The 21,250-nt window shown below is 53.8% G+C and overlaps 1 protein-coding gene across 1 annotated transcript in view; it reads right to left on the bottom strand.

Moving 5' to 3' along the window:
* The window catches only part of LOC311161889 (uncharacterized protein), a gene marked incomplete at both ends in the record, with an annotated part of 84,650 nt that extends 64,803 nt beyond the window's left edge, over positions 1-19,847 (bottom strand). Inside the window, 2 exons of the mRNA XM_084219852.1 lie at positions 18,747-18,835; positions 19,600-19,847. Of these exons, the coding sequence (XP_084075978.1) occupies positions 18,747-18,835; positions 19,600-19,847 (337 nt within the window). The remainder of the gene's footprint in view (positions 1-18,746; positions 18,836-19,599) is intronic.
* Positions 19,848-21,250: the final 1,403 nt, after the last annotated feature.

The raw sequence follows: 21,250 nt of genomic DNA, 5'->3' as shown, positions 1-21,250 counted from the left end.
TTTTTACACCCAAATTATCTCTGGGTGCCTGGGAGCCTTCAGATCCCCTGAGGAGCTGCTCCAAGCCAGGAGCTGCTGCTTCCCTGGGTGTGGGAGTCACTCCGAGCCCCAGCCAAAAGATTTCCTCTTGTAAACTCCTTTCACCAGCTCAGGTCGAGCCCACAGAGCTGGAACCAGAGCTCAGGAGCCTCTGGGCAAATAAACAAACACAAACCAGGATTTTATTGATGTGCAGAGAAGCTGCCAAACCCCAAAAATGGTGCTGGAGGCACCACTTTGCCAAGCCCCAGGAGGGGCTGAACCCTCTGGAGCTCCCTGGGCCAGTCCTGGGCTGGGCAGGCTGCACTGCTGGGAACTTGGGTGAGGATGAGCATGGATGGGGCTGAAGAAGCTTCCAGCAACTTCCAGCGTGGATGACATCCCACAGGGAACATGCTCAGCAGGGCATGGGCCAACCTTGGTGCAAAAGCCCCTTGCTGGATGTGGACTCCTCCATCCCTTTTTCCTCTCCAGGGTTCAAAATCCTCAAGTTCCTCCCGAAAAACTTCCTATCCAAGGCCTGGCTCGTGCCCATTCCTGAATTTTCTGCTTCAAAGGCTGCATCACAGCATCCCACCAGCAATAATGATTTCCCAGCTCAAACCAATCTTCCTTTCTCTCTATTTCTTCACTAACCTAAAGAATTTCCCAGAGTTTGGTTTTTTGTTTTTTTTTTTTTTTTTTAATGCAGTAGAACTCAGAGGAAAATCTATTTTCCCCCTCAAACTGCAGTTTTTGAGGATTATTTCTCACAAGTGAAGCTGAGAAGGGCCCAGGTCAGACACACTCCCCCATCCCACTGCCTCTGCAGGGAACTGGGTGGATTTGGGAGAGCCCCAGACAGAGCTGACAAGCCTTGTTTGAACAGCAGAGATGTCTCTGCCTTGCAAAAAAAAAATTATATATATATATAAAATCTGCTCTTCATTCCTTCCTCTCCCTTTGAGCAGGGGAAAACATTTGTTAGTGATTCATCACTTCCCTGAGCAGCCCAGACTGAGGAAAGGATGGATTTGGGATGTGGGGGAGCTCTCAGGGTTAAAGGGAATGGCTGGAGAGAAATCATGTGTCAAACAGAAAACTTTCCCTGTATTAGAGAAAAAAAAAAAGGAAAGTGAGTCAGTTTGAGTCAGCCCAGAAATGAAAGGTTTCACCTCTGTGGATGAACTGCCTCTTTCTTGTTTTCTTTTATTCATTGCAAGTTCACTTAAATTAACTGAGACTGTTTGAAAGTAAAAATTCTGTGTTATTTTTAAGCCCTGGAGATGACAGGACATTTCCTCCCTCCCCCAGTAAACCACTTTTTTGGGTTTTTTACTTTTTTTGGTTTTTTTTTTCTTTTCACAAACCCCAGGAAACCCAACAGTTTTAACAGACTGGAGTTTCACTTCCTGATTGGAAATTTTCCACCTGATCAGACCCAGTTTCACCAGCCCTGCTTCAGCTTCCACCAAGTCCAGTGAGCTCCAGACTCCTGAGCCCACCCTCCCTCAATTCCCTGCTCCTTTAGCTGGAAGGAACCAGCCTGAGGAACATCCCCAAGCAGAGAATGCCTCTATATTCTTCTATTTTCTCTAATTCTTCTCTTTTCTCTAATTCCTCTAGAATATTCTATTTTCTCTAATTCCTCTAGAATATTCTATTTTCTCTAATTCCTCTATATTCTTCCATTCCACATCTTCTGTTCCAGTGCCTCAGAATCCCCTGGATTCTCTCATGTCTGACAATGCAGCCAATATTTTGCTGCATCTCCATTCCACCTCATTGTCAAGCCACCTCCAGAACAAAAAACTGTGGAGCAGCAAAGAGGACCTCTGGAATTCCCACCTTTATGGACACACACAGGTTGGAAAACACCAGGACATCACCTATAACCCACCCTGGAATGCTTGAAAAGAAGAAGAAAACCTAAATTCACAAATTAGCCATCCTTGACTGGAAAAGTAGGGTTTCCTAAACTAAAACAGTATTTCACATTGTCTCCCCACAATGTCAGGAATTATTTTTTAAGCTGTATTTTGTATCCAGTACCACGGTGGGAGAAATCCTCCTCCTGCTGGAAGGTTTTAAGGTTTCTCTTTCCAAGACAATAAAACATTCCCAGCTGGTGAAAAGCAATCCTGGGCACCTGGCTTTGGCTCTTGGTGCCAGGAATGGAGAGAGCCATGCCATGGGGAGGTCAGGGGGGTTTTCCATGGATCCTGGGTGCCCCAAAGGCTCTGTGAGCTGCCCAGCCTTGGATGGGCATCCCTGGGCATCCCTGGCAGCGCTGTCCAAAGGCTCCTGGAGCTCTGGCAGCCTCGGGGCCGTGCCCATTCCCTGGGCAGCCTGGGCAGTGCCAGCACCCTCTGGGGGAAGAACCTTTCCCTGAGCTCCAGCCTGAGCTGCCCTGGCCCAGCCCCAGCCGTGCCCTGGCTCCTGTCCCTGCTCAGGAGGGAAAAGGTGCTGGATCAGGGCAGGGCAGGGCAGGGCAGGGCAGGGCAGAGCAGGGCAATCTGCTGGGGCCATCAGCTCTGGACAGCCTGGAGGAGCTGCAGGGGAGGTGGGTGACACCTCCAGGGTCCCTCAGCATCCCTGTGGGACCAGCAAATTGGGGACCCATCCCTGTGGGATCTGCCCCAGGGAGAGCTGGTGTCAGTGTGCAGGATCCACAGCTTGGAAAGGCACCCCCTGTTCTGTGTCAGAACCCAGGACATTCCTCTGGCTGCCCTGCAGGACTCGAGACCCTGGCAGGGGGCTCAGAGACCTTGGCACGGAGTCAAAAACACCTGTGCCTTTGATTTTAGCCCATGGAAACAATCACCAACTTTGTGTGAAGAGTTACAAGTCACAAGGGTTTGAATAGAATGACAGTGAATTTGTCACAGGGTGAAAATGCAGAATTTTGGGGATTTAGAATGGGGGTTCAAGAGGCAAGGGGGGGGGGAATCTGGGTGTGTCCTGTCCTTATTCTTCTTCTTGTCCTCCATCTTCTGCTGGGATGGTGACACTTCTGGATTGGTTTAGATTAGAGGCAGACTGTCTGACACAGGTGATAGGTTCTGGACAATTATTGTAAATAAAGCACACACAGTTTTAGTATAAAAAGCCAACACCACCCCAAGGGCAGGGGCTGTGCCACAACCCGACCTGCTGGACAGACCTCAGCAGGTCAGAGGAGGAATGGAATAGATAAGAAAATATAAACCCTGAAAACCAGAACCCAGGAATCCTGACTGCTTCAGTTGCGGGGCTGGGAAAAAAAAGACTCTTTAATACCTCAGGAGCCATTCCAGCAACACAAAACCTGAGACCCAACCTTGGGCTCCACCATTCTTCCCACCACATGCCAGGGAAGCTCAGATGTCCCCAGGAGAGGTGTGAGGTGCAGCCACAAACACCAGAGCAGGTGACAACAGTGACTTTGCAGGGAGTGTGGCCCCAAGGAAGGAGAGGGTGGAAGAACTGAGATCCCACTGGATGTAAATCAACAAAATCCCTCTGCACACCTCACCTGGGAGCTCTTGGATGTGGACAAGCCTCTGCTGCTGCACAGCTCTGCTCCTCAGTGAAGGACAGAGCTTCTCTCCTTCTCCTTTTTGAGAAAAACATCCCTAAAATATCCCAAAAATATCCCTAAAAAATTAACCACTCTCCAAAGCTTCCCGAGAGCCTGCAGTGCTGCAGACACCACGGGATGGCTGCTCCTGCTCCACACCTGCATTTCCTGAGGGCACAAATCCTCCCTTTCCTCTCCAAGTGCAGCAATTCCTGCAGGATTTACCCAGCCAGCAGCGAGCAGGGCTCCTCCAAACCCACCGGGCTGCCTTTGTTTTGCAGTCATCAGATTAAATGTCCTGCAGATTGCTGCAGCAGCTCTCCTGCTGGGCTTGGAGCAGCGTTCCAGCCTTCCCAGCACACTCCAGTGCTCCGGGAGCAGCAGGAATGGCTTTGCTGCTTTTTTCCAGGTTTGGAAGTGAAGCAAACAAAGAGAAGTAATGTGAAAAGTGGAGCTGGCATCAACTGCTGTGCCATTCCCATCAAACCTGCAGTGAAAGGAAGACTCCAAGGGAGCAGCTCAGGCCTAAATATGGATTGTTTGAATTCACTGTAAAACCTGGCAGAACAAGGTGAAATCACACACCTGCAAAGCCATGGGGCTGTTCCCTCTCTCTGCCACAGCCAGGACACCGTTGCAGGATGTGGGCAGGCTCAAACACCTCTTCTCCATAAAATATTTGATTCCTGCATTTCAAGAGCCTGCCCAGCCCTCCTGAGTCCAGCTCTGCCCAGGCCACCACTGACCCAGGTCCCCAAGTGCCACATCCAGGGATGGGGACTCCAAACCTGCCTGGGCAGCCCCTGCCAATGTTTAACAAAGTTTTCCGTGGGGAAATTCCTGCTGCACCCACCCTGAGCCGTTCCCTCTGCTCCTTTCCCTGTTCCCTGGAGCACAGCCTGACCCCTGGGCTGTCCCCTCCTGTCAGGAGCTGTGCAGAGCCACAAGGGCACCCCTGAGCCTCCTTTGCTCCAGGCTGAGCCCCTGCCCAGCTCCTCAGCCCCTCCTGGGGATCCAGCTCTGTTCCCTTCCTTGGGAAGCAGCAATTCCCAGCAGTGGGGCACTCCTGGCTGCCTCCAGCCCCCTCGGAGCAGGGAGAAGGGGTGAGGAGAATCCCACACCAGCCAGGCTCTGGCTGCTTTATCAGCCCATTTATCTCAGCCACTTCCAGCCCTATTCTGTTTCCAATCAGCATCCCCCACCCGCTCAGGCCTGTGGGAATTCCAGTAAAAGCCTGAAGGAGTATAAAAATGAAACAAAAACACATTCAGGGAGATTAAACGGGGAAAGGCAACTAACTGTGTGCTGTGGAAAGGAGCAGGGTTCATGTTCTCACATCTGCTGGGTGCAGAGCTGGGCAGGGGGGCTGAGCATGGGGAAAGGACACCCCACAGTCAGGTCTGGGAATTGGGGGCAGGAATTGTCCCCCTGCTCAGGGAGCTCTGTGTGTGCCCCACAGCCAGGTCTGGGAATTGGGGGCAGGAATTGTCCCCCTGCTCAGGGAGCTCTGTGTGTGCCCCACAGCCAGGTCTGGGAATTGTTCTCTTTGGGAAGATCTGTGTGTGCCCCACAGCCAGGTTTGGGTGCAGGGATTGTTCCTCTGCTCAGGGAGCTGTCTGTGGGCTCCCCACAGCCAGGTTTGGGAATTGGGTATAGGAATTGTTCTCCTGCCCAGGGAGCTCTATGTGCCCTACAGCCAAATTTGGGAACTGGGGGCAGAAATCGTTCCCCTGCTCAGAGAGCTCCCCACAGCCAGGTTTGGGAATTGTCCCCCTGCTCAGGGAGCTCTGTGTGTGCTCCACAGCCAGGTTTGGGAATTATTCTCCTCAGGGAACTCTGTGTGTGCCCCACAGCCAGGTTTGGGAATTGTCCCCCAGCTCAGGGAGCTCTGTGTGTGCTCCACAGCCAGGTTTGGAATTGGGGGCAGGAATTGTCCCCCAGCTCAGGGAGCTCTGTGTGTGCCCCCCCTGTGCTGCCCTGCCCAGGGCTCCTCCAGGCCACAGCAGCTCTGTCCCCACTCCTGAGGCACAGCCACAGCTGGGAGGGAGCCCAGGGTCTTTAAAGGGTCCCCAAGTGGGGAGCAGATGTTCATTGCAATTGTCAGCAGCTCCTTGGGAATCAGCTGGGCACAGGAAAGGCACAGGAGTGAGGGGAGCAGCCCCAGGTGCCCCAGTGCCTCCAGAGAGCAGGGGAGGAAGGACAAATAAACCAAAATTCACCAGCAGAGCAGGCAGAGCAGCAAGGGAGGTGATTGTGCCCCTTTCATGAGACCCCATCTATTACAGGGGGTCCCCTCTGGGGTCCCCAGCTCAGGGAGGAGCTGGAGCTGCTGGAGGGATCCAGAGGAGGCCATGGAGCTGCTCCAGGGCTGAGCCAGGCTGGGAGAGCTGGGGGTGCTCACCTGGAGAGGAGAAGCTCCAGGGAGAGCTCAGAGCCCCTGCCAGGGCCTGAAGGGGCTCCAGGAGAGCTGGAGAGGGACTGGGGACAAGGGATGGAGGGACAGGACACAGGGAATGGCTCCCACTGCCAGAGGGCAGGGATGGATGGGATATTGGGAATTGGGAATTGTTCCCTGGCAGGGTGTGAGGCCCTGGCACAGGGTGCCCAGAGCAGCTGGGGCTGCCCCTGGATCCCTGGCAGTGCCCAAGGCCAGGCTGGACAGGGCTGGGAGCAGCCTGGGACAGTGGGAGGTGTCCCTGCCATGGCAGGGGTGGGATGGGCTGAGCTTTAAGGTCCCTTCCCACCCAAACCATTCCAGGATTCCATGGAAAAGCCTTCCTTGGGTCAACATTGATTCAATCCCCACCAAGCTGCAGCAGAACCATGTTCACAACCTGCCACTGCAAGGGGGAAAATACACCCAGCAAATTAAAACCAACAGCACAGGAGATGTTTGAATCAGCATCAGGAGGTCACCCCAGGGTGAATTCCCAGCCATGCCCTCTCCCTGTCCTGCTGCTCACACACCTTCCTGGGGAGGAGAAACCAGGAATGCTAGGGAGGAGATTTAATTTAGGGTTTTCTCCAACATGGGCAGGATCCTCTGGGCTGGAAACCCAAGGCCAGTTCAGGATAAGAACCAGGGAGCCCCCTCAGAGTGGGCCCAGGGCCTTGGGAGCACCCCCACTTGCTGATGCACACAAAGACTTAATGCTCCAGCTGCTGGACTCATTAACAGCCCTGAACCTCTCGTTAATTAAACTTCCTGAGCCTCCCAGCCACGGAGAAAAGCATGGGAAATCTGACTGCTCATGGTTCAAGCACAAAAACTGGACACAAAAAGTTCAGAGGCAATTTTTTATTATTTATTCTTTTAAATCTTTTGTTTGGTTGGTTCATTGGTTGGTTTTTTGAGGGGGAGAGTTAGGGGCTTTGGGGGTTTTTTTGGGGTGGGTTGTTCTGGGGGTTTCTTTGGGTTTTTTCTGTTGTTTTTTTTTTTTTTTTTTTGTTTTGTTTTTTGGTTGGTTCTTTTTTCGTGGGTTTTTTTTGGGTTTTGTTTTTTTTTTTTTTTTTGTTTTGTTTTTGGTTTTGTTTGCTTGGTTGGTTTTTTTGTTTTGTTGGTTTTTTTTTTTTGTTGTTGTTGTTATTCTTTTATTTGGTTGGTTGGTTGGTTTTGGGGATATTTTAGGGTTTTTTTTAAGCCAGGAGCTTATGATCCCATCTGAAAAATCATCCAGCCCCTCTCCACGTCAGGAGGGTGCCAATGTCCATCCACCACACCCCAGCCCTGATGAAAGCTTCCATCTCCTCATTAATTCTCAGACCAAGCTGTGACCATGCCTGTCCCACTCCTGCCCAGCCCCAAACCCCCTCCCTGGCTGCAGCACTCGGCTCAGGGATGGCCCCACCCAGGCCAGGTGCCCCACCCTGGAGAGAAACTCATCACCTTCCTCCACAGAGACACCTCCAGAGGGGCTCTGGGCAAGGAACAGCCCCAGGGAGCCCCTTCCCAGCTCACAGGAGTTGCTGAGGTTGTGATCCAACCTCCCCCTGCCCACTGTGCCACCCCTGACCCTGGCCATGCCAAACATTCTCTGATAAAATCCCTGTGTTCAGGATTCTTCTCCTGGGAAGCTGAGAAGCCTCAGAGAAAAGGAAAACAATTCTTCTCTCATTTGCTTCTCCTGTGCTGTGCTCATGTGGAATGTGTTTGGAGATTGTTCACCCACAGGTGATTGTTCCATTGCATTCTGCTGGGAGTTGTTTTCACTCTTTGGCCACTCAGGGCCAAGCTGTGTCAGGGCTCTGGAGAGAGTCAGGAGTTTTCATTATTATCTTTTTAGCCTTCTGTAAGTATCCTTTTTGTACTCTTTAGTATAGTATATATAGTATTCTTTAATATAATATAGTATCATAAAGTAATCAATTAGCCTTCTGAGCACATGGAGTCAGATTCATCATTCCTGCCTTCCTCAGGGCATCCCTGCAAATACAATAAAACATCTCAGGGACCTCTTGGTTCTCTGGCTGGAGGAATCCTCCCAGACACCCAGGGTCATCCAGGGAAAAGGAGGAAAAGGCTGTTTTCCCCTTCCTGCATGGCAGGAGAAGACCATGCCATGAGGCATGAGGTGTCCTCCTGTTGGTCTGCAGCCCAGCCCATGGAACATCCCAGCTGCTGCAGGCATCAGGGGAGGATTCACCAGAACCACAAGGGTTTCCTCTTCAAAATATCCCCTAAAATGCATTCCTGGAAGCCACGAGTGCACAGCAGCCAAGAGGGGATCAGGTTGGAGCCCTCCAGGATCACTCCTCACCCTGTAACACTCAAACATCCAGCACAGCCCCCAAACCCTCCTGCTGGAGGAAACTTTTCCTGAACAACAGAGGAGCAGGGATGCTGGGGCCACCCCTGTCCTTGGGGGGGTCCCTTTGAGGGGTGTCCCCACAGGGCTGGAGAGGGAGCAGATCCCAGCCAGGAGCCTGGGAGGGTCTGGGCAGCACGTGCCTGCCAGATGCTCCCGGTTCTGCAGGAGGGGAGGGAGCTCCGGGTCGGGGTCACCAGCGATGCCTGCCCGGGCTCCTGGAGAAGGGGCCGTGCAGGGGGGAGGCAGCCGGGAGGAAATACCAGCCTGGGGGAGGAAAAGCCATCCCGGGTGGATTCCCGGTCACGTTTGCACATGTCTGGCTCAGAAGAGGCAGGAAGCTGCAAGGGATGGGGGTCCCTGGGCTGAAGGGAGGAGGCAGAGCAGCCCCACACGCTGGGATGGGCTGGGATGCTCCTTCCTGCATCCCTGTCATGCCTTGGGGAGCTGCTTTGGGCTCAGCCTCCTCCCCCCCTGCTCCTTCCCTTCTTTGTCAGGGTGAGATGCTGCACTGGGAGCTGCAATTCCACAAACTGGAAAAATCTGGATCTGTCTCTGTGTCCCGGGAGCTCCTGGAGTGTGTCAGTCCTGCCTGCTTTGCCCATTCTGGGACCAGTTGGCTCCCTGCCCTCAACAGGAGGAAGCTGCAGCCTCTGATGTAACCCCAGACCCTTCTCCCCAGGGCTTGAGACCAAGTTAAACAAAACCAGACTCTGCAAATCTGGGGAACAAGAGCCCAGACACAAAGGAACAGTATTGTATTTGTTGGGAATGTCCTGAGGAAGGCAGGGATGATGAATCTGATTCTGTGTTGTCAGGAGGTTAATTTATTACTTTATGATACTATATTATATTAAAGAATACTATACAAGACTAAAGAATACAGAAAGGATACTTACAGAATGCTAAAAGGATAATAATGAAAACTCCTGACTCTCTCCAGAGCCCTGACACAGCTTGGCCCTGGTTGGCCAAAGAGTGAAAACAACTCCCAGCAGAATGCAATGGAACAATCACCTGTGGGTGAGCAATCTCCAAACACATTCCACATGAGCACAGCACAGGAGAAGCAAATGAGAGAAGAATTGTTTTCCTTTTCTCTGAGGCTTCTCAGCTTCCCAGGAGAAAAATCCTGGGTGAAGGGATTTTTCCAGAAAATGTGACTCTGACAAGGGACCCACAGGGATCCCCCAGCCCAGCCCTTGTCCCTGCCCAGACCCCCACCCACCCCACCCTGGGCATCCCTGGCAGCGCTGTCCAAAGGCTCCTGGAGCTCTGGCAGCCTCGGGGCCGTGCCCATTCCCTGGGCAGCCTGGGCAGTGCCAGCACCCTCTGGGGGACTTTTTTCACCCAAACTCCACATGCAGAGTGTGAACCCTCTAGTTTTCCGTCTTTGTCCCTCTTCTTTGCAGCTCACTTTAACTCCACACTCCTCAAAATGTCACCAGTGGGCCAAGGGGGACCACGATGGCACCATGTCCTGTCTCCTGCCATGAATCCCACCCCATCTTTCATTTGCCATCCTCAAAATTGAAACAACCAATTGAAACATCCAAAACCATCCAGAAGCTCCAGGAATGTAAAAAAAAAAAATCAATGAAAAGAAAAATTAAAAAAAAGCACAGGAATTGATTAAAAATCTGCTCACACAAAAGTCGCTGCCAGAAACTGAGATCTGACTTCAAAACTCCTCTTCATCTCTAACGACCTTTTAATAGCTCTCATTACAGAACATCTCCCTCAGCCCTGCCAGAACAGAGCCCAGCATTTGCACAGGCAAAGCCCAGCTGTTCCATTGATCCATTCCAGGACTTCAAACAAGTATTAATAACTCAGCTCAGCCAAATGAAAGGTTCCACTCCTGGGTGCTGTGCCTGCCTTGGATGGCAGCTCGTTTAACCTGCCTCTTTCATCAAGCATTTCCCACTCCCTGCGGGAGCTGCCATGGAAAATGTGGCTTTGAAATGAAGGTTCAGCAGCAGGGAAGCAGAGAAGGTAATAAATAACATGTATCTCTTGCACTGTGAGCAGAAATTACCTGTCTCGTGTACTCCTGATCTTCAGTATAAACACATTTTGTTGTTTAGAGAGGAAATCGGAGAATGATGGAATGGTTTGGGTGGGAAGGGAACTTAAAGCTCATCCCATCCCACCCCTGCTATGGCAGGGACACCTCCCACTGTCCCAGGCTGCTCCCAGCCCTGTCCAGCCTGGCCTTGGGCACTGCCAGGGATCCAGGGGCAGCCCCAGCTGCTCTGGGCACCCTGTGCCAGGGCCTGCCCACCCTGCCAGGGAACAATTCCCAATTCCCAATATCCCATCCATCCCTGCCCTCTGGCAGTAGGAGCCATTCCCTGTGTCCTGTCCCTCCATCCCTTGTCCCCAGTCCCTCTCCAGCTCTCCTGGAGCCCCTTCAGGCCCTGGCAGGGGCTCTGGAGCTTCTCCTCTCCAGGTGAGCACCCCCAGCTGTCTCACACCCCAAACCCCTCGCTCTGGGTCCCATGGGGTGCTGTGCACATGGAGAACATCCCAATAAATGCCCCTCACCCCACAGTCTCTGATCTCCACACCTGGAATTTCTTCTACTCCCTCCTTGGATCTGGGGACCCTTCAGGGACAGATCCTGTCCCTGCCCCTGCTGGGAGCTGCCCCAGGGAATCCCCTGGATTGGATTCCACTGGATTCCAGGTCCTGCTGGAACGGGAGGGCACCAACCTGGCCCTGCCAGGGCTGCCAGGGAGGGAACACTGGCAGGATCCCAGCCCTGCTTCCAAACACGTCTGGCAGGTTCAGAAAGGGAAACCAGAGGAGCTAATGGAAGCAAATCCCTGCCTGGCTGCATTCCCCAGCTAAGAGCCCTGCAGAAGGAGGGGAGGCGTCTGTCCCACCCCTGCCCTGCCGGACAGACAGCAGCCACGGGCTGGGGAGCACCACAGACACCCAGGGTGAGGGAGCAGGGAGCTGCAGCTCTGCTGTGCCAGCCCAGGCCAGGCTGGGGGTGCTCCTCTCCCGGGAATCCCACCCTGCTGTTGGTCATTCATGGAGAGCAGGGATGAGCACTCGGCGCTGCTCAGTCCTGGGTCAGCCCCAGCCAGAGATTCCCAGAATCCCAGGAAGGTTTGGGAGGATTATTTACCTTAAATAACACAATCCTACCCATAAATCAACCAAGACCCAAAATAACCAATACCATTCAATTAAATGTTAATTTATTTAAATTAATATTAGTTTAACATTTTAAATTTAATATTAACATTAATATTAAACATTTAATTAAATCTTAGTTACATACCTTTTATTTAACTTCTTCAAATCCACAAAAAAACATTCTCAACCTATTTAATTAATTTAAATTAATTAATTAAATTTAATAAATTATTTAATTAATTAATTTAATTTTCAATTTCAACCTATTTGATCAATTTACCAATACCACAAAACATCTCTCCAAATCATTCACAATTTATTATTATCAATCCCACTAAAAAATAAAATATCTAAACCAAATTTCTCCCTAAAACACCCTATAAACCTCAAAAATTAAAAATCCTTAACTCAATAGAAATAAGTTTTTACATGATATCTAATTTTCCGAAATGAAAGCAAAAATAAAACCAAAATTACAAGTATCACTGCAAATCACATCTTATACAAAAATGCAACATCTGAATGCAATTTTACCTCAATCTTACACACAACACCCAAGGAACCTTAAGGATCACCCAGTTCCAACTGTGTCCCTCTGTCCTGCCATGTCCCCCTGTCCTGCTGTGTCCCTCGGTCCTGCCATGTCCCTCTATCCCTCCATGTCTGTCTTGTCCCCTCCATGTCCTTCTGTCCCTCCATGTCCTTCTGTCCCTTCATGTCCCTCCATCCCTCTATGTCCCTCTGTCCTATTGCATCTCTCCAACCCAGTGTCCCTCTGTCCCAACACATCCTTCTGTCCTGCCATGTCCCTCCATCCCATTGTGTCCTTCTGTCCTGTTGTGTCTGTCTTGCTGTGTCCCCTCCATCCCTCCATGTCCTTCCGTCCCTCCATGTCCCTCTGTCCTGCCATGTCCCTCTGTCCTGCTGTGTCCCTCCATCCTTCCATGTCCCTCTGTCCTACCATGTTCCTCTATCCTGCCTTGTCTCTGTCCCCCCATGTCCTTCTGTCCTGCCATGTCCCTCTATCCGCCCATGTCCCTCTGTCCTGCTGTGTCCCTCTGTGCTACCACGTTCCTCTATCCTGCTGTGTCCCTCCATCTCTCCATGTCCCTCCATGTCCCTCTGTCCTGCCATCTCCCTCCATCCCTCCATGTCCCTCCATCCCTCCATGTCCCTCCATCCCTCCATGTCCCTCCATGTCCCTCTGTCCTGCCATCTCCCTCCATCCCTCCATGTCCCTCCATCCCTCTATGTCCCTCCATGTCCCTCTGTCCTGCCGTGTCCCTCCACCCCTCCATGTCCCTCATGTCCCTCTGTCCTGCTATGTCCCTCTGTCCTGCCATGTCCCTCCATCTCTCCATGTCCCTCCATCCCTCTATGTCCCTCCATGTCCCTCTGTCCTGCCGTGTCCCTCCATCCCTCCATATCCCTCATGTCCCTCTGTCCTGCTGTGTCCCTCCATCTCTCCATGTCCCTCCATGTCTCTCATGTCCCTCTGTCCTGCCATGTCCCTCCATCCCTCCATCCATCAATGTCTCTCCATGTCCCTCGTGTCCCTCTGTCCTGCCATCTCCCTCCATCCCTCCATGTCCCTCCATCCCTCCATGTCCCTCTGTCCTGCCGTGTCCCTCCATCCCTCCATCCCTCCATGTCCCCCGTGTCCCTCTGTCCCTCCATGTCCCTCATGTCCCTCTGTCCTGCCGTGTCCCTCCCCGCCGTCCCCCGCCCAGCAGGCACGCGCCGTGTCCCCCTGTCCCCAGCAGCCCGGGGATCAGCGCGCTGTGCCCCGAGCTGCCCTCTCAGCCCGCGGGGATGACACTGCCGGCAGCGCCGGCAATTAGCGCGGCACTAATTGCCCTCATTGTGGCACAGGAACGCCCTGTCAGGGTTGAGGTGCGCTAAACAGAAGCTGATTTTTGTCATTTTGTTGCTCTCTCGAGTTCCTGCAGCGGCAAAGGCGCGGGAGGAGGGTGCTTAAGTCCTGGGGAGGTTTGTTTCCCTTAATTGATGACCCCAAGAGAGCAAAGCTTTCCAGCCGAGCGTGAATGAAGCCTGTGCACAATGCAGGAGCAGCGGGACACGGAATCCCTCTGCCCCAGCCAGGAAGCGTTTCCCTCTGCCAGTGTCCCCAAGTGTCCCCAGGTGACCCCGAGCCGTGCGCCCCGCAGAGCCGGGGATGCTCACAGAGCCTCTCTGTGCCATGGCAAGGGAGGGGACATGTGGGAATCCATAAAATCAGAGGGTTTGGGGAAAGCTGCAAAAGGCCTCAGAGACAGCAGAACTCTGTGGTTCTGTGACTGGTTCTGTGATTCCATGATTGATTCTGTGACGCTGTGGTTGATTCTGTGATTGATTCTGTGACTGATTCTGTGATTCCATGATTGATTCCGTGACTGATTTGGTGATTCTGTGATTGATTCTGTGATTCTGTGACTGATTCTGTGATTCCATGATTGATTCTCTGACTCTGATAGATTTTGTGATTGATTCTGTGGCTCTGTGGGTCTGTAATTGGTTCTGTGATTCCGTGATTGATTCTGTGACTGATTCTGTGATTCCGTGATTGATTCTCTGACTATGATAGATTTTGTGATTGATTCTGTGACTCTGTGGTTCTGTGATTGGTTCTGTGATTCCATGACTGATTCTGTGACTGATTTGGTGATTCTGTGATTGATTCTGTGACTGATTCTGTGATTCCATGATTGATTCTCTGACTATGATAGATTTTGTGATTGATTCTGTGGCTCTGTGGTTCTGTGATCCTCCCTCACTCCCTGCAGAGCTGAGCCCTGACCCTGTACCCAGCAGGGCCACGAGGACCCATCCCAGCACCCCGGATCCATTAATATCCCCCAGCTTTCCCTCCCAGACAAGCCCCAGACACCCAAACCGCCTGAGGAGCATCAGACCCCACAACCTGCAGTGTCCAGGGAACAGCCCCTCCTCGGAGCTGAGCTGTAAAACCATTCCCAGCTCCTGCCAGGGCACCACAGCCAGAATTCCTGGCCCACACAGGCAGTGCCAGCCCCAGGCTGGCTGTGAGAGCCATGTCATGTGTAAATAAACACAGAAATACATATACAGCACACCCTGAGTGCACACAAAGAGCTCCAGCTGCCTCAGCCAGGGAGGCACCGACGTTACGTCACCCCACGGCCAGGACCTCAACTAGGAGCAGATGGCTGCTCCTCCTGCAAGGAATTAGGAGCTTTTTGGGAGCCTGCCCAGAGGAAGGAGGTGTGGGCAGCCACTCCAAGCTGCTTCTCACACCAAACTCTGTGTCTGCCCCCAGAATCTTCCACCTAAGCCTGGCTCAGTTTGGGTTTGACAGTGGGAGCTGGAGGGGTTGGACAAGGTTTAGGTGAGGCACTCAGGCCAGACTGTCCATCTTCCCATGGGAATGATGTTTGTGTGCTCCAGCTGGGGAGCTGATCTGATCCCAAGGCTGCTGGATGATCCATTCCACTTCTCTGGAAAATCTTCCCCTAAGGAACAGCACTTGAAACCCTTCCCCAGCACCCCAGAGCTTATATGGGATGATTCCCACCTACTAAGGGGCAGAAAATTGAGGTGGAGGCAGCTCTGGCATCTTTCTGTGCTCTGTGGTGGCACAGGGGCTGTGAGTGCCAGAGCCAGCTCAGAGCTGGGCCTGGATCTGCAGGGAAAGAGGCTTTGGGAAATGAGGCTTGTGGAGCAGTTAAGGGTTTTTAACTGGGTCTAATCTGGAGGGATCTCATGGGGATGCAGCCAAACACCAGCTCTGCACTCCAGCTTCCAGGAACACCGACACATTTTGAAGACAGGGATCCTGGAAACAGCTGGGAAGCTTGGGCTGAAAGGTTTTCAAATAATCCAGCATGAGACAGACTTAAAACAGAGAGAGACTTTTCAATCCAAGCTCCAGGGAGAGCTCAGAGCCCCTGCCAGGGCTTGAATGGGCTCCAGGAGAGCTGGAGAGGGACTGGGGACAAGGGATGGATGGACAGGACACAGGGAATGGCTCCCACTGCCAGAGGGCAGGGCTGGATGGGATATTGGGAATTGGGAATTGTTCCCTGGCAGGGTGGGCAGGCCCTGGCACAGGGTGCCCAGAGCAGCTGGGGCTGCCCATGGATCCCTGGCAGTGCCCAAGGCCAGGCTGGACAGGGCTGGGAGCAGCCTGGGACAGTGGGAGGTGTCCCTGGCATGGCAGGGGTGGCACTGGATGAGCTTTAAGGTTCTTTCCAACCCAATCCAAACAGCTCCAAAGTTAAACAGAGCAAAAAGCACCACCCCAGCAGCTGGGTCTGGCAGCCCAGGATGGATGTGCACCCACCCCTGCACCCCAAACCCCATCCCTCAGGGCTTTGTGTCTCCTGTCACCTTGGGAAGGACGCAGTGACAGCTGGGACAGCAGGACAACGTCCCCCATGTGCCACATCCCAAAGCAGGGCAGACCCTGGGTCAGCACCTTCTCCTCCAGAGAGGGAAAATCATCCTGTGGGGGGTTACTGTCATGAGTGCTTTGGACAGCTGGCCACCAATGTCACTGCCACCTGAACCAACTCACTGTCAAAAACACTTGCAAAAACCCACAGTCATCTCCCAAGCTCTTCCCACACTATCAGATCCTGATTTTATCCTCAAATGAAGATGAATAAATTCTATTATAGCATCTTTGTGGTTTGCAACAAGGATTTCAGACTTAACTTCAGGATAACTAGTAGAGCAGTTGCTGTTCTTGTTCCCTGTGTCCAAAGAAGTTGGGGCCATTTCCAGGCTGGAACTCCCAAAGCAGCCAAGCCAGAGGCACCTGGGTGTGCAAGGGGGGTACAACCACACAGCCCCGAGGGATCATGAGGAGGTATTTGAGGGAAAGCAGGAATTCACCTCCTCCCCATTCCCAGATAAAAGGATTTTAGGGAAAAGGCTCTTTTATCCTGCAGAAAATGCTGGAAAATGATGCTCAGCAAACCCAGAGTTCACACAAGGAAATCCTTCAAATGGATCTGAAGCACAAACCCAGGCAGGTTTTTTCCTCCTCCCTCTGGAGCACAAAGAAGAAGCCACAAAGGAGCTCATGGATAAAAGCTGGGATGTAAAAATATCCTGGTGGGCTCTGTCTGGGCTTCCCAGCACTCCTGAGAGCCCCCAGGGTTTGGTTTTTCATGTCCTGCCCTCCCAGGGGCAGAGCCTCGGGGCCAGGCTCCCAGCTGCTCTCTGTGCTGGGGGCACAGGCAGTGACCCCTGTGTTTATTCCACTTTAAATGCACAATTTAGGGTCTTGTCAAGGGGAAAAAAGTTGGTAATTCCATATAATTGCCTAATTAAGGATGTCATGGCACTCCATAGAATGGAGGGTCAAATGGAAATGACACAAAGAGTACAAATCTGGGATTTCTGGAGTTTTAAGAAGCTGGACTTGGAACTAGTTAAGATTATCAGCATCAGGACCGGACACAAACATGATTCAATAAAAATAAATATATTTATATATAAAAATATATAAAACACATGCAGCTGTACATAGACAGCACTGACACAACACAATTTATGTATAATTTTCCATATTTTCATCAGGTTCAGGGTTTCATTTACCAAGTCCATGTGCACATTCCCAAAGACCCCGGACTTGAGGACCTTGCACAATGCTGGGTCTGACATTTTGGAATCTCAGGCCTTCAGCAGGATAATTTCCTGAAAACCTACTTTTCCCAAAACCTCAAGCAAGAAATGCCATCTGCAGGAGCCAAGCCCTGCCTTTTCGGATGCATCCCTTAATTAAGCAGATTTTAATTGGACGACTCCAGCTTTAATTAATGGGAAATTGTTTGTGCACTTTCCTTTTTGGATCTCATTCCCAGACAGGATTTTCTGGGTTGATTTGGGGGAGTTTTGTGTTTTGCAGAGTGGGCTTACAATTATGATTTATGGCATTTCCTGAGGGAAAAGGGGCTCCCAGGAGCTCAGGAGCTGCTGGGATCCCACTGAACCAAGGAGCTGCTCACATTCTCCTCCTGAACCAGAGCAGCCAGGAATGGTGAGAGGAGCTCAGCAAAGCCCTGGGGAGCCCCAGGCTGTGAGGACAGGGGGAGCAGCTGGGGCTCATCCCAGCCCACAGCATCCCAAATGCCAAAATCTCCCTGCCAGTGTCAGCCCCTTCCTGACCCACAGCCCTGCAGGGAAATTCTTGGGAATTTCAATAAAAAGAACCAGAGGAGGCCACGGAGCTGCTCCCAGATCTGGAGCCAGGCTGGGAGAGCTGGGGGTGCTCACCTGGAGAGGAGAAGCTCCAGGGAGAGCTCAGAGCCCCTGCCAGGGCCTGAAGGGGCTCCAGGAGAGCTGGAGAGGGACTGGGGACAAGGCATGGAGGGACAGGACACAGGGAATGGCTCCCAGTGCCAGAGGGCAGGGATGGATGGGATATTGGGAATTGGGAATTGTTCCCTGGCAGGGTGGGCAGGCCCTGGCACAGGGTGCCCAGAGCAGCTGGGGCTGCCCCTGGATCCCTGGCAGTGCCCAAGGCCAGGCTGGACAGGGCTGGGAGCACCTGGGACAGTGGGAGGTGTCCCTGCCATGGCAGGGGTGGCACTGGGTGGCTTTAAGGTCCTTGTCAACCCAAACCATTTCAGGTTTCTATGAAACCACAAAAAATAGATGTGAGTTCAATAACTGCTCCCTTAAAAATCATCCTCTGCATCATTCCCAGTGCCTGGTGCTCTGGCTGACATTGGTTTAGAGTTCATGGGATGGATTTGATCCAGTGCTGAAGGATGTGGCTGAGCTGTGGTCACAGGGGACAGGACACCAGGAACACCAACAGCTCCCTGCCCAACCCAGAGAACCAGGAGCAACAAATCACCCTGTCCTGACTGAGCTGGAGGGAGGAAAGAACACAGGCATCTTTATTTCCTAAGAAATGATCCCAATTGCCTTCCAAGCCTAAGGTGTCACAGCTGCCATGTGCCGTGCCCTCTGTCACTGCTGGAGCCAAGGGGACACAGAACCTCTCAAGGTCTCACCAGACCTGAACACCAAGTTCCAGCTCCAGCCACGAGCTGCTCTCCTCTGGCACTCTCTCCACACTTCAGTGATTCCCCACCTGCCTCAGGATCAGCCCCCAGGGCAGCCAGCCAGGCACAGCAGGGCCAGGGGTCACTGCTTCAGCTCCCACAGCCAAGCCCAGCTCCAGGGGCAGCAAGTCCAGCCCAGCAGCAGCAGCAGCAGCCCCTCACTCCCATCCTGCTCCTCGAGGGAGTTTGCTGGAGCTGTGCCACCACTCAGGCCCTGCCTGGAGCAGAACTGCTCCACCAGCAGGGACTGGCTGGGAACAAGAGCCTCAAGCCCAAAGAAGTGCCTTGGGTTAGGCCAAAGCCCAGGAAAACCCCACGTTTGGAGGATTGCACCATGCACCAGTCAGATCTACAATAAAACTTGAAAACCCTCCTGAGTTCAGAAGCTTCCCCAGCCCGGGCAGCAGTGACCAAAAACAAAACCTCACAGCTGGATGGTGCTCAGCCAAAGGTGACCATGGGCAGGCCCTGGCACAGGGTGCCCAGAGCAGCTGTGGCTGCCCCTGGATCCCTGGCAGTGCCCAAGGCCAGGCTGGACAGGGCTGGGAGCAGCCTGGGACAGTGGGAGGTGTCCCTGCCATGGCAGGGGGAGGACCAAGTTGAGCTTTAGGTCCCTTCCAACCCAAACCAGTTTAGGATTCCATGATTCCATGATGTGAGACATCCAAGAAGCCACACACAAATCCCAGCAAACCCGGCTGCTCTGTCCCACGGGGAGAGGGACCCCTCCAGGCACCCCTGTGACACAGGAACCCCGCAAAAGGCTCCATCCCTGCCCGCCCCGGCGCCCCCAGCAGCTCAGAGGGAAGCCCCTCTCCGTGGGCACAGCCTTTTTGCTCCATAACATTTTTGGCCGGGACGCCGGGGTACCTGGGCAGTCCCCTTCACCCGCACCGCCAGGAGCCGCCGCCGTATCCCCGGAGACTCCCGGGGGTCCGGACGGAGCCCCCCGCCTCCCTTTCCCTGCAGACCCCCGGGGGTCCCGGCCGAGCCCCCCCTCCCTTTCCCCGCTCGCCTCTCGGCGGTGCCGCGCTCCCAGCGCATCCCCTTGGGGACCACCGCATCCCTGCCCGGGATGTGCCCGCCGCTCGCCAGCCCCGCTGAGCCCCCCGGGACCCCCCGGGAGCCCCGGCCGCCGGTCGTACCTGAGTCCAGCCCGGAGCCCGGCTCGGGGGCCGCCGGGCACAGGGACAGGGCGCAGAGCAGCGCCAGCCCCAGCGCCCCGCCGCGCATCGTGCCCGCCGCATCCCGGCCCCGCCGCATCCCGGCCCGGCCCCGCCGCCGGGACAGGCACGGCCCCGGCCCCCGCCCCTGCCCCCGCCCCCGGCCCCCGCCCTGCCCCGCACCGCCCGGCCCCGGGGAGGCCCGGGGTTAACACCCCACATCACCCCCTCCCCAAAATCAGCCGCGCCGGGGATGAGGAGTTTGGGGGTGGGGGTCCGCCTTCCCCCCCGTGCGGGCTCCGCGGTTGACGGACGGACAGACAGACACACCCCAGACACGCACACGCGGGTTCTGCAGGGGCTGCTGACACCCCCTCCTGTGCTGGTTTGCCCTCCGCAGGTAAAGGAGCCATCCCACATCCTCCCATCCCCAAAAACTCACCCCAAGTGTTCCTCGGGGTGCTTCACCCCCCGGCCGTGCCCGGCTCCCCCCGGGGGTACCGGCCCTGCTCCTGCAGGGGGGAGGACAGGGCAGCTCCTGCCCGGGCATTTTGGGCTGAGTGAGGCTCCCCAGCTCTCCAGTGAGAGCTGCACTGGGCAAAACCCCTCTTTCCTCAGGGTCTGGGCCACTCCAGACCCTTACTGAGACCATGGGGGGGGTAAATCTGAGCCCGGCCAGGGCCTCCCCAGCCACACCACCCTCCCAGTGGGAGCTCCCCCCAAAAGGGAGTGCCCCCAGTCCCACTGCAGACCCCACCTGCTCAGCTCTCCAGTGTCCCACTGTGCCCCACCAGTGTGACAAAGCCCTGGGTGCTCACAAATCCCCTGGCGGGGGTTTTGGCTCAGGCCCATGGGGGAGGCAGGCTCATCCCCAATCCACGATAATATTTTCCCGGCAGTAATCATGCAGAGACACAAAAGACTTGGGAACCTTCAGCAAGAGACAGGCAGCAAACTCCAGCTGGACTTTCCTGCCAGGGAGAGGAGATGCTCAGGAGTGACACCCGTCTGTCATTTTGCTGGTGAAAGCCACACCATGGCATTGGGAAAGAGATTCTGGAATTCCCACCTGAAATCCTGATTGCTGCCTGAGACAGGAGCCAAGCTCGGTGCAAAACGTGCTGTGCCCACCTTCCTCTGCCCCTTCCCAGGGGCTTCCCCTGCCACACTGGCTCGGCTTGCTGAGGAAATGAAGGTCAGAGACACTCCAGGAGCCTTTGCTTTGCCATGGAGAGGACTTTATTTGTCAAGAACATGTGACACAGGTTTGCCTTTCCTTCCAGAATCTCACTGATTGCTTCCCTTGGGTCTGACCGTCTGTCCCAGCAGCACGTGTCCCATCCCTTGGCACCCCACCCCTGCTGGGGGACCTGTGGGACTCTGCTCCTTGCACATCCCACCAGGTCTGGTTTTGGTGGATCAGCTGCAGAACCAGGTCATTTTTAGGTGAATCACTTGCAGAACCATGTCTTTTTTTGGTGGATCACTTGCAGAACCAGATCT

This window comes from Fringilla coelebs, assembly GCF_963513975.1.
Source record: "Fringilla coelebs genome assembly, chromosome: 21".
In the NCBI taxonomy this organism is placed as follows: Eukaryota; Metazoa; Chordata; class Aves; order Passeriformes; family Fringillidae; genus Fringilla; species Fringilla coelebs.
This window is presented reverse-complemented; position numbering and strand designations above follow the sequence as displayed.